This window comes from Crotalus tigris, unplaced genomic scaffold, assembly GCF_016545835.1.
Source record: "Crotalus tigris isolate CLP2741 ecotype Arizona unplaced genomic scaffold, ASM1654583v1 scf7180000017666.27876245, whole genome shotgun sequence".
Classification (NCBI taxonomy): domain Eukaryota; kingdom Metazoa; phylum Chordata; class Lepidosauria; order Squamata; family Viperidae; genus Crotalus; species Crotalus tigris.
In genome coordinates this window covers 5,324,336-5,336,690 of record NW_024096551.1, presented here as the reverse complement: position 1 = coordinate 5,336,690, position 12,355 = coordinate 5,324,336, and the positions used below count along the sequence as shown (strand labels likewise).

The window sequence follows — 12,355 nt, the reverse complement described above, 5'->3', positions numbered from 1 at the left end:
GGACGCACTCTGGCTCCTCAGTTTAGACTAGGCTAAAGTTAATTAGTGACTTAGGTAATTAGTTTATTTAATCCAAATTTCTAATTTGATGGCAGATTACTAAATTTTTCATTGGATTGCTAAATTTGCAAAGCCCTTGCTTCAGGCCATCTGCAGCTTCGGCTTCAGAGAGCCTCCAGGCTCAATAGGAGTTGGAATTAGGGCTTTTGGATTGCGGACTGCAGGGCTCTGCTTCTCAGCTGATCCACGCGAAGCAGAGATCTCTCTTACCGGGCGCTGCTCTTCGGAGCTCTGGAAGGCCGGAGGGCCTCTTCGGGACCGCGTGGTCGTTGCGAGGCTTCGTTCGGTGATCGGATCACAGCAGAGGCTGCGCGACGAAACTGCAAGTGTTTTGACTTTAATCAGAGTGAGGAGAGGAAGCCTCTATCCAGCAGGCAGAACTCCCCAGGGCTTCCCCAGGCCGAACAAGACCAAAACGCTTTCCTTTCAGTTTTAAGATTTGGTGCGATCACTATTTTGGGTGCGATTGCAGGTGCGGCCACCATTTTGGGAGTACTACAAGCGCAGTTGACATTTGAACAGGCCTTGTGCTCTTGGAGAGCACAGGGGGATTTCCTTAAACCCTTATCTTGGCCTACTGTGTTAGGTCTTAAACGGGATATTCTAGTGTGTTCCTTTGCAAAGGTTTCAGGCCTGTCCATTATTTCAAGGGACACTGGCCACAGGAACACGACCGCCATTTTGGATTCATTTAGTGACAGAGCTATTAATTACAAATCTTCTATTTCTTGAAATACAAAGTTTCTGGAGGGGGAATTGTAGTCAGACTCCACCTGTCCCAACTGGTTTTGTGGCGCTGTGCCGCAGGGCCTGGACAGGCAGTTCTAGTGGGCTGTCTGGCTGTTTGCCATTGTTGTTGCGCAGAGCGTGGGATTTCCCTCTTTGACAACCAGATCTGCGTATTGGTTTCCCCCCATACCTGGACATCTCCTTCCAGAATATCCAGGGTGCAATGGCAGACAGTGCAGCTCCTCAGCCATTGCAGGGCTCTGATGTTCCTCCCGCACAAAAAAAGTGCAGATCATCTGATTTGGACATGGGGGGGAAAGAAAAAGGCCAAGACAAAGAACACATCCACCAAAGAGCCCTCCAAAGCAGCTGAGCGAGAGGCCTCGAGGAGACATCAGGCGCTGGAGAGAGAATTCTCCAGAGTACAAAGGCTCAGATCCAGTGAAGCAGAAGTGGTTCCCCCTGTTCCACTGGACCGTTTCCCATTTGAGGCTCAATTCGCGCTTACTCATGATGCCCCTAGGGCATGGTCTCCTCAGGGGAAAACTGGACAGGTTGGTCCCCCTCCTTCGACCACACCACAACAGGGGCCTGAGGCCACGTACACTCCAACAGCAGCTGGCCTTCGTTCTTCTGAACAAGATATGTGGTCAGAACAATTTCAGGCCTTTATGCACAACGCATTTGCGCAGTTCTTGGCCTCATCTATAGGTCAAAGGCCCTTACAGGTGCCACCTCCTTCACAGATGTCCCTCCCTCAAGCAGGACATGCCCTGGCCACTGGACCTGGCAACTCTGAGACATCTTCTCAGTTAGGTGAGGAGGGGTCCATTGACCTTGAGACGGCTGACATGCCCATGTTGGAGGATGAGGGGACCGGACCCGACTCCATCATCTAGGTCTCTTCGACCCTTCCCTGTTTAGGTCTTTACTCATGAAGGCCTGTACCATGGCCAATCTTGTTCCTGAACAAGATCCCAAACCGTCTACGTCTACTGAACAGGAATCCAATCCCTTGTTCTCAGAGCAGGTAGTGGAGAAGAAACAAATTCTGTGCCCTAGCCTCTTCTGCAATATGGTGGAGAAACAGTGGTCTTCTTTGGCCACTCTTCCATCTCCCAGTAGCATGGAGAAAAAGCTCTTCAATGTATCTTCTTCCTTTTCATCTCTATTGGAGGTGCCAACTGTGGACACTCCTTTAATTTCCTTGTTTTCTACCTCCACTATTCCAGGTGATACGGCAGAGGCTCTGAAAGCGGAGGAGAAGAGATTTGAGTTCTCTCTCCGCAGGGCTCACAGGCCTCAGCATGGGCGATCAAGGCGGCAACATCGTTGTCATTCTTCGCCAGGTCATCTATCATGTGGCTCCACGAGCTTCAGGCTAGCATACCTCCTGACCAGGTACGAGCACACCAGACATTAGACAAGCTAGTTGCAGCGTCTGAATACATGACGGATGCGTCACTTCACTTGGCCAGATACTCCGCGAGATCCATCGCGGCTACTGTCTCGACCCGCAGGCTGCTGTGGTTGAAACAGTGGCGGGCCGACCTGAAATCTAAGTGGAGTTTATCCACTGCACAATATAGCGGAACACATCTGTTTGGTCTAGTTCTAGAACCTTACCTCATAGAGGAAAAGGACAAGCGCAAGGTCCTTACGCATCCCTCTAAGAGGTCAGATAGAAAGCCACAACAGGACTTCCATAGACAGTTTTTTCGCACGGGAGGTACCTGGGACTGAAGACAGCCCTTTCGAAGTGGGCAGTCCTGGGATTGGCCCAGAGGCTCTCGATCCTTTGTTCCCAGACAGGATCGACAACAGGACCACCAGAACCCGGGAGCCAAGGGTCAATACCAGTTGAAACGACCCTTCCGGGGTTTGGGGCGTCACCCGTTCAGACATAACAAGTGACGCCAGGGAGGACTCCCCTATAGGTGGTTGCCTGTCTCGGTTCAGCGACATTTGGGAGACCACCACTACCGACTCTTGGGTGATAGACACGGTCTCACCCTGGAATTCATTTCCAATCCCCCAGAACGTTTCCTACAGTGCCCCACTTCAAGAAACCCCGTCAAGGCCGGTCTGGTATCCACGGCCATCTCCCATCTACTAGAGATAGAGGCCATAGAACAGATACCTACGGAACAGAGAGGAAAGGAGTTTTACTCCATTCTGTTCGTGGTACCAAAGGCCTCGGGGGGATGGAGGGCAATATTAGACTTAAAAGGTCTCAACTACTTCTTGACCTACAAAAGATTCAAGATGCAATCCCTCAAGTCCATCTTAGCCAGCAGAAGGAAAGGGGATCTTCTTTCCTCTATAGACCTGACGGACTCTTACCTTCATGTTCTAATCCGCCAGAACACCGCAGGTTCCTACAGTTTTGTTATGCGCACCGGCACTTCTAATACAGGGCTCTCCCGTTTGGCCTTTCTTCAGCTCCACGGGTATTTAGAAAGATTCTAGCGGTATTGGCTGCTCACCTGAGGTTGATTCCGGTGCGTGTGCAATGCTATCGATACACTTATCCAATCTAGTTCCTCCCAGTCGGCTCATTCGGACCTGGAAATTACAATCAGAACACTTCAGAATCACGGGTTTTCTGTAAACTTCAAAAAAAGTCATACAATCCCGTCTACTTGCCTCCTCCACCTAGGGGCGATAATAGACTCAAGCTTATGCGGGGTCTTCCTTTCTCTGGACCGCCGGAACAGTATAGGACTCTCATCCACCGGATTCAGAGAGAGAAGGTAGTTCCCCTGGTCCAACTGTCTCAACTGTTGGGAAAGATGGTCTCTTGTCTGGGGATTGTTCCGTGGGCCAGACTACATTTCAGGAACCTCCAGTGGTTTCTACTCCCGTTTCAGAAACGGCGCGTGAGTTCGTCCACAGGGAAGGTGAGGGTTCCACTCCAGGTACTATCATCCCTTTTGTGGTGGACCTCATCGGCCATGGCCAAGGGGTCCCTCTTCAGGGAGCGAGCCAGGTTTACCTTGACCACAGACACCAGCCTGTTCAGATAGGGTGCCCACATGCAGACTCATCTAGCACAAGGTCAATGGTCACGTCCAGACTTGACACACAATATAAATTGGCTTGAGCTCAGAGCCATCCATCTAGCTCTGCGTCAATTCTCCTCCTTAGTCAAAGGAAAGCATATTCTAATACTGACGGACAACGTGGCAGCCAAAGCTCATGTCAACAGGCAGGGAGGGACCCGATCCTGGTCCCTCATGTTAGAGGCTCACAGTCTAGGGATCTGGGCAGAGTCCAATCTAGGATCCATCAGGGCGGAACACATATCGGGGGAAGCAAACAGCCAAGCAGATTCCCTGAGCAGGGTCACGGTCGACCACTCGGAGTGGCGCCTGGATCCATCGCTGTTCAAGGAGATCGCGGGCAGATTCAGAAAGCCACTAGTGAATTTATTTGCCTCTCAAAAAAATTCCCAGCTGCCCAGATACTTCACCAGGTTTCCATCGCCGGGGGCGGAGGGAACAGATGCTCTTCGCGACAAATGGCCCAACGGGCTGCTATATGCATTCCCTCCCCTCCCGTTGATACCGGCAACCATCTGCAAGCTCATTCAGGAGCAGGCAGACATCATATTCATTGCTTCACACTGGCTAAGGCGACCGTGGTTTGCTGACCTTGTGGATCTGTCAATCTCCCCGCCATGGAGGATTCCTCCAGATTGAATCTCCCTCAGCCAGGGGACACGCCAACACCTAGACCCACAGTGGCTCCAGTTGACCGCCTGGCACTTGAGCGGGAGAATCCTATTCGTCTGGGGTGATCTCGATGATCCAAGCCTCTAGGCGCCCCTCGACCAATAGAATTTACAACGCCATGTGGAAAAGTTTCAGCACGTGGTGTAGTAGGCATCATCCTAGTCCACTCTCCGTCACCATCCCTAATATTTTAGTTTATCTCTTGGAGGGCATGGATAAAGGGCTTTCACCAAGCACTCTCTGCAGACAGGTTGCGGCCATATCAACGGTACTAACCTGTGACAATTTAGTTCCATTAGCACAAAATCCGGCAGTCGCTGCCTTTCTCAAAGGGGCAACCAACGCCAGGCCGCCGGCTGTTCATCGTTATCCCTCTTGGAATCTGTCAAAAGTACTACAGGCACTAATGACTTCACCTTTCGAACCTCTTTGGTCTTGTTCCCTTTATTTCCTTTCTCTGAAGGTTGCCTTTTTAGTAGCGATTACATCAGCCAGACGTATTTCTCTCTCCGTTAGAAATTACCTGTGTACCTTTCTCGAAGGTAGAGTTGTCCTGAAATTGGACCCATCATTTATTCCGAAGGTTCATTCCTGGTTTCACAGGTCTCAGGACTTGATCCTTCCGGATTTTTCCCCTAATCCATCTCATAGTCTAGAGAGGCAGTGACACAAGCTAGATGTGCGCACAGCTCTGTGCTATTACGTTAAGCGGACATCTGCTTTTCGTAAGTCGGAAAGCACTGTTCGTTTCCTTCCAACCATCTTCTATGGGTCAGAAGGTCTCTTCTTCGACCATTGGTAGGTGGATTAGAGTATGTATTGCCCAGGCCTATCTCTCGCAGTCTCTCCCAGTTCCAGTCCATATTACTGCCCACTCTACGTGTAGTGCCGCTGCAACTGCGGCCTGGTCTACCCAGGCATCCGTCGAGGAAATCTGCAGGGCGGTGACTTGGTCCTCGCCTTCGTCATTTATAAGGCATTATAAGATAGATAAATTTGCGGCAGTGGACGCCTCGTTCGGTAGGAGGGTCCTATATCAGGTAGTTTCTTCTGGCAGGACACAAGCCCAGAATCTCTCCCCCCCCCCCCGTAGGGACATGACGGCTTTGATATGTCCCACCGGTGGATTCTACACTCATCATGCTGGAGAAGGGGCATTGTCTTACCTTAACGCCTTTTCTCAGCATGATGATGTAGAATCCACACCCACCCTTCAGGATCGTCCAGGCATGTGTCATTATAGGAGCCAATGCGTCAGACTTCGTCATATTTGCTTCGCCTTGTCAAAAACTGGGAAGGTGCGGCCCAAAAGGAGGCATGGCTAAAGATTCTGACTTAGTCTCAACTGAGCAGAAAGGCTGAGATTACCCACCGGTGGATTCTACATCATCATGCTGAGAAAAGGCGTTCAGGTAAGACAACGCCCCTTCTACACAAGATTATTTTTGTTGCTTTAGTTTCATTTTTTCTTCAAATTAATAGTTAGCCCCTCAACCCAGATTATATTTTTGTTAATATTACACTTTTAATGCATTAAGTGCTTATTCTATCTTCCGGTTTTTCTTTAGGTTCTGATAAAGGAGAAAATGAAGCCATGGAATCATGTAAGTTTGTGCACTTCTGTAAATTTCCCATTTATTGTGTAGTGTGAAGTAATTGAAAAATTACTTTTGTATCCAATTTATTTAGAGTGATACCAAATCAGAGCATTCTATCATTTTACCAGTGGGTTTCATAAAGCTGTCAGCACTTAACTAATAATCAGTTCAGATTGAGATATTCCACCTTTTTAATAGCTTTTTGCATTTACAAATGCAGTTTATTAAGCGTTTTTAAATACTTTTAAATAGAGCAAAAACTCTTTCTACAAATACAAAATATAAGAATTTTTGGGCATCTATAGCCCATACAGGTGATCCAAATGCTGAGCAATGTTTTTTCTTCATATTATTAACACTCACTGAGTGAATCTATTTATCAGTTTAGCTACAGTTTAAAAACCCATCTGCATTTTTTGAGAAGGTTACTCTTCTATTTCTGACTGTTGCTTAATCTGTAGATTTATTTCCCTTTCTCACACAGAGTTATTTTGTATGAGATGGGGGGGGCAAATAAATGTGATTAATAAATAAAATATTTTTTTATTTTAATGATGACAATCTTATTAATTTTAATCTAGCTGGCAAGCAAATACCCCAGTGTTATCCCAGTTCTGTTACATCTGCACGAACCATGATGCTGTTCAACCTTGGAAGTGCCTACTGCTTAAGAAGCGAGTATGACAAAGCCCGGAAATGTCTGCATCAGGTTAAAAAAAGGGTTTCTCACATAATTTATTGGGAAAACTTTTAAAATAAGGCCAACTGCTATATTAAAGCAAGATATAGAATCACCTTTGCTGTTTTCACTGGAGCAATATTTGATCCTAACAAGTTGGAAGACAGGTCCCTTTCCTCAACTGTGGAAGTTAAGCATTCTCTGCGGATTTTTGCAAATATGTATTGTCCTCTGTTCAAATCCTATAGACCAAACCAAAGAAATACTGTCATAATTTGTAAGTTAGAAAGCTTGAACAGTGTTTCCTGTTGAAAATATTATGTCTTTGGGAAAATCTGATTACAGCTTAGAAATGGTCTGTTTAAACATTTTCTTAAAGTTATTTATTTTAAAAGATGTTTTGAAAGAGAAGAGATGCCCAACTGCATCTTTGTGTCAATTTATGTAAGCACCAATGATGTAAAATAGATCAATGCAAATGATGTAATCATATTAATTAACTTAGTTTAACAACTTGTTTGAGGGATGAAATCTGACATAAAATACTTTTTGTTGCATCAGGGGCTTAGTGTATTCTTTTGTAAAAAAAAATATGTTAATTTACCTCTTATTTCTTTTTTGGTATTGATACAAGGCTGCCTCATTAATTCATCCAAAAGAGATTCCACCAGAAGCTATCTTACTGGCTGTATATCTTGAGCTTCAGAACGGTAAACTTTTGCTCTTTTTTTAATTATATTTTTTATTAAGCATTTTTAAGGCATGAAGAAAGGAGAAAGAAAAAAGACACACAAAAAAGGAACATAGTAAAAGGAAAAATAAAACACAGAATAAATTTATAGGTGTCATAAAATTAGGTTAGAATTTTCAGGATTTCATTAATTGGGTTTAGATAACTGAATAAATTACAAATCATTAATAATAGCCAATATATCCCATAATATATGACTATCAATAGTAACAGTCAACACAATATAATAAAAGGAGATTAATAGTAATTTCTATCCAGTCAATTAAAGATTTGGTGTCAGGAGAACACAAAATTTTTGATTTCTACAAACCTGTAAATAGTCTTGTAATCTAGAGATGGTTTTCAAGTTGGAATAAATTCTGTGTTAGATTTTGAAATAATAAAGTTATTTTGGACATTGAGGCTTACAAAGAGATTAATTAGCCATTTTTCTTCAGAAGGAATTATGAATACCCTCCAATAGGAGACGAGATTGCAGTTAACTACATATAGACCTAGTTCAGTATACTTGGTGAGAATGTCAGATGTAGTAATATTTAATATAAAAAGAGGTTGGAAAGAAAATTCTATTTTTTAATTTGTTTCTATTGCAAATCGTTTTCCAAAATTGATGAACTTTATAATATTGCTACCAAAGACAGAAAAATGACCCAATGAGATCATTGCATTTCCAACAATTTTTATAAAATGAGCTTGAGTAATCAATAAATCTCTCTCTCTCGATCAAAATTCCTTTATTGCCTAACAATCCTTGAATCTAAATTCAGCACCCATTTAATTATAGTCTTAATCAGTTTCTGATTCATATTTCACTATTATGATACATGTTTGTGATGAAAGCATTTACTATGAATGTTGACTTCCTGTTCTTTATTAAAACTGTGTCCATTTAAATAATTTAGAACCACAATTGATCTTCAGGGTTGTTAAGCATGAAAGATCATTCCAGATTATCAAAAGTTTTCAGTGTATTATGATTGCCCTTTCATATTATTAATAACATTCAAGATATAGCTGACATTGCCTGTCACCTATTTCTTTGGGACAAATCCAGTTTCAGCAAAAAAATATTAATTCAGTTTTAAAAAATTCCTCTTTTTGCAAGTACTGGGATATCTATTCATTAATGAAGTAAACTGAGGGAAAAAATTATTTGATTCCCTGCTGACAAAGAAATGATTTGCCCACTGACAAAGAAATGATCAGACAATAATTTTAATTGTAGGTTTATTTTAACAGTGAGAGACAGAATAACGACAAAAAATCCAGAAAAATGCATTTCAAAAAAGTTATAAATTGATTTGCTTTTTAATGAGTGAAATAAGTATTTGATCCCTTTGTAAAACATAACTTAGTACTTGTTGGCAAAACCCTTGTTGGCAATCACAGAGATCAGACATTTCTTATAGTTGGCCATCAGGTTTGCACACATCTCAGAAGGGATTTTGTCCCACTCCTCCTTGCAGATCCTCTCCAAGTGATTAAAGTTTCTAGGCTGATGTTTGGCAGCTTGAACCTTCAGCTCCCTCCACAGATTTTCTATGGGATTAAGGTCTGGAGACTGGCTAGGCCACTCCAGGAGTTTAATGTGCTTCTTCTTGAGCCACTCCTTTGTTGCCTTGGCTGTGTGTTTTGGGTCACTGCCATGCTGGAATACCTATCCACAACCCATTTTCAATGCCCTGGCTGAGGGAAGGAGGTTCTCACCCAAAATTTGACAGTTTATGACCTGTGCATCTTCCCTTTGATGTGAAGTTGTCCTGTCCCCTTAGCAGAAAAACACCCCCAAAACATAATGTTTCCACCTCCATGTTTGACGGTGAGGGTGTTCTTGGGGTCATAGGAAGCATTCCTTTTCCAAACACGGCGAATTGAATTGATGCCAAAGAGCTTGATCTTGGTCTCATCTGACCACAACACTTTCACCCAGTTCTCCTTTGAATCATTCAGATGTTCATTGGTAAACTTCAGACGGGCCTGTACATGTGCTTTCTTGAGCAGGGGGGCCTTGCGGACGCTGCAGGATTTCAGTCCTTCACAGCATAGTGTTACCAATTGTTTTCTTGGTGACTATGGTCCCAGCTGCCTTGAGATCTTTGATAAGATCCTCCCGTGTAGTTCTGGGCTGATTCCTTGCCGTTCTCATGATCATTGAAACTCCACAGGGTGAGATCTTGCATGAAGCCCTAGACCCAGGGAGATTGAGTTATTTTGTGTTTCTTCCATTTGCGAATAATCGCACCAACTGTTGTCACGTTCTCACCAAGATGCTTGGCGATAGTTTTGTAGCTCATTCCAGCCTTGTGTAGGTCTACAATCTTGTCCCTGATATCCTTGGACAGCTCTTTGGTCTTGGCCATGGTGGAGGGTTTGAAATCTGATTGATTGATTCTGTGGACAGGTGTCTTTTATAGAAGTAACTAGCTGAGATTAGAAACAATCCCTTTAAGAGAGTGCTCCTAATCTCAGCTCGTTACCTGTATAAAAAACAGCTGGGAGCCAGAAATCTTGCTGATTGATAGGAGATCAAATACTTATTTCACTCATTAAAATGCAAATCTATAACTTTTTTGAAATGCGTTTTCCTGGATTTTTTTGTTGTTATTCTTTCTCTCACTGTTAAAATAAACGTACCATTAAAATTATTGACTGATGACTTCGTTGTCAGTGGGCAAACGTATAAAACAGGGGGTCAAATAATTTTTCCCCTCACTGTATGTCTATATGATTCTGAATAGTTGTCATTTTCTTTCCTTGTAGATCAGAGAAATGAAAGCTTGTTTCCATAACATAGGGAGTTCTTGTCTTCATTAATTAACTAGGAGAGTGAGCTAACCAACAATTCTAGAAACTCTTGTAATATATTATGAAGATGTCATCAAATCTGGGAGCTTTATTTAATTTCAGTTTTCTGATTGCTTCCATAGTTTTGTTTAATTATGTGTTAAGAATTTCATTTTTGTTGATCTATAAATTGTAATATTATATTCAAGTATTCCTTAATCTTTCTGGATCAGATCTCTGTTTACTATATAATCTTGAATTATATTTAACAAATTGCTCCATCATATCCTTATTTAGTTTGCATTTCTAGTTCAGTACCAAATAGAAATAATAATTCTTTGGTACTGTTCATTTCTCAGTTGGCAAATCAACAATTTGCTTGATTAGGTGCTTTTTTCAAAATATTTAGATTTGATAAAATTCAAGTGGGATTCATATATTAAGGTACTTATTTCCTTCCATTAGAGCTAGTTAATTATGAATTATTTTAATGTTTATTCTAAATTCAAAATTTGGTTATAATTGTGATTTAAGTTCATTTAACAATAGATCCTGTTATTGAAAAAAAATTCATCTTGATGCCAGAGAGATAAAAAGTTCTTTTTAAAAAAATTCTTTATTAGAGTCCCTGTGCAGCAGACAAACAATCTTAAATTGATTTTGAACAAACATAATTCCTCTTGGCACTTGAAGTCAAAGTCATTATGTAATAATAAAAGTTGAAGTCTCTACCTCTTTAGTCTGGAAGGTTCTCTATTTAATCTTACAATTATTGTGTTATTATTTGCATATGTAGGCCTGTAACTTCTTGTCTAGGAGATTAATGAGTTAATAATCAAGCACATATCTATTCTAAAATAAGTTTATGAACAGAAGACTAGGATGTGTATTTTTATCCATGTTTGTTTATTCATTTAATTATATCCTACCTTTATTATTTTCATAAATAACTCAAGGCAGTGAATATATCCCACGTGCTTTTTTCTATTTTCCCCACAATAACCCAGTGAAATCTATTTGTATCTTTACAAATTGAAATGAGATAATAGTGACATATTTTTCATATTTTGAGGCAATGGTTCCTTTCAGATAAAACAGATGTCTATGGAAAAAAAACCCAAGAAACATGATTTCCTCTGCAATTTCACAAATTTACTGGAAGTTGGATTTTGTGAAGTGTGCCTGATGTTTCATAGACTTGTCACATATCAGATCTTAATAAGTTTTGAAATTGTTTTAGGCAATACTCAACTGGCATTGCAAATCATCAAAAGAAACCAGCTTCTCCCTTCAGTGAAAATGCTGTCTGAAATACGAAAGAAACCTGTATTCCAACCTCCCCACTTGGTTCAACCTATTCAGATGCCAGCATTCACCACTGTTCAGAGGAAGTGAACCTCTATAAATAGAATGGCCCTTTTGAGGGAGCACTTAAGATTTGTTTTGTAATTTTGAAAAAAAATGTTTTAACTGCATATATCATACATTGGTGAGTTTTTTTTCTTTTGAAATAAAATCTGCAGAAAGACGCAAGTCTCATTTTATTTTGTTCAAGATTGTTACTTAGAATGTTCATTGGTACTTTTCTTGTGAATCTCTTAGCAAAATGGTCCAAAATGGTATGGCATTTTTGCATTGCTCCCAAGAAATCTGCTTGGATTTTTCTGTGAAACAATTAAGCTCAGTTTGAGGGAGCCATTGCACAACTGCAGCAAATATAGTTATGCTGCAATAAAGATAGCCCTCAATTTATAACCACAGTTGGGATTAGATTTTTGGTTACTAAACAGTGCGATCATTGAATTGTCACATGACCTAACCCAATTTTATGCACATCTTTACTGTGGTCATTAAGGGCATCATGGGTAACTCTTGTTTCCCCAATTGACATTACTTGTCAAGTCAGTTAGGGAAGATCCGGAATAGCAATAACGTGATTTAATTGTGAATTGTGATCACATGACTGTGGGGATGCAGCAACAATTATAACTTTAGGAATGGATCACTTTTTCCAAGGCCA

General features: G+C 41.7%; 1 protein-coding gene across 3 annotated transcripts in view; it reads left to right on the top strand.

Moving 5' to 3' along the window:
- Positions 1–11,864, top strand: part of CNOT10 (CCR4-NOT transcription complex subunit 10) — a 43,759-nt gene extending 31,895 nt beyond the window's left edge. For all 3 annotated transcript variants that reach the window (XM_039336315.1, XM_039336314.1, XM_039336316.1), the window contains exons 16-19: positions 6,092–6,127; positions 6,703–6,830; positions 7,435–7,510; positions 11,576–11,864. In XM_039336315.1, coding sequence (XP_039192249.1) covers positions 6,092–6,127; positions 6,703–6,830; positions 7,435–7,510; positions 11,576–11,730 — 395 coding nt within the window. In that variant the 3' untranslated portion in view covers positions 11,731–11,864. The remainder of the gene's footprint in view (positions 1–6,091; positions 6,128–6,702; positions 6,831–7,434; positions 7,511–11,575) is intronic.
- Positions 11,865–12,355: the final 491 nt, after the last annotated feature.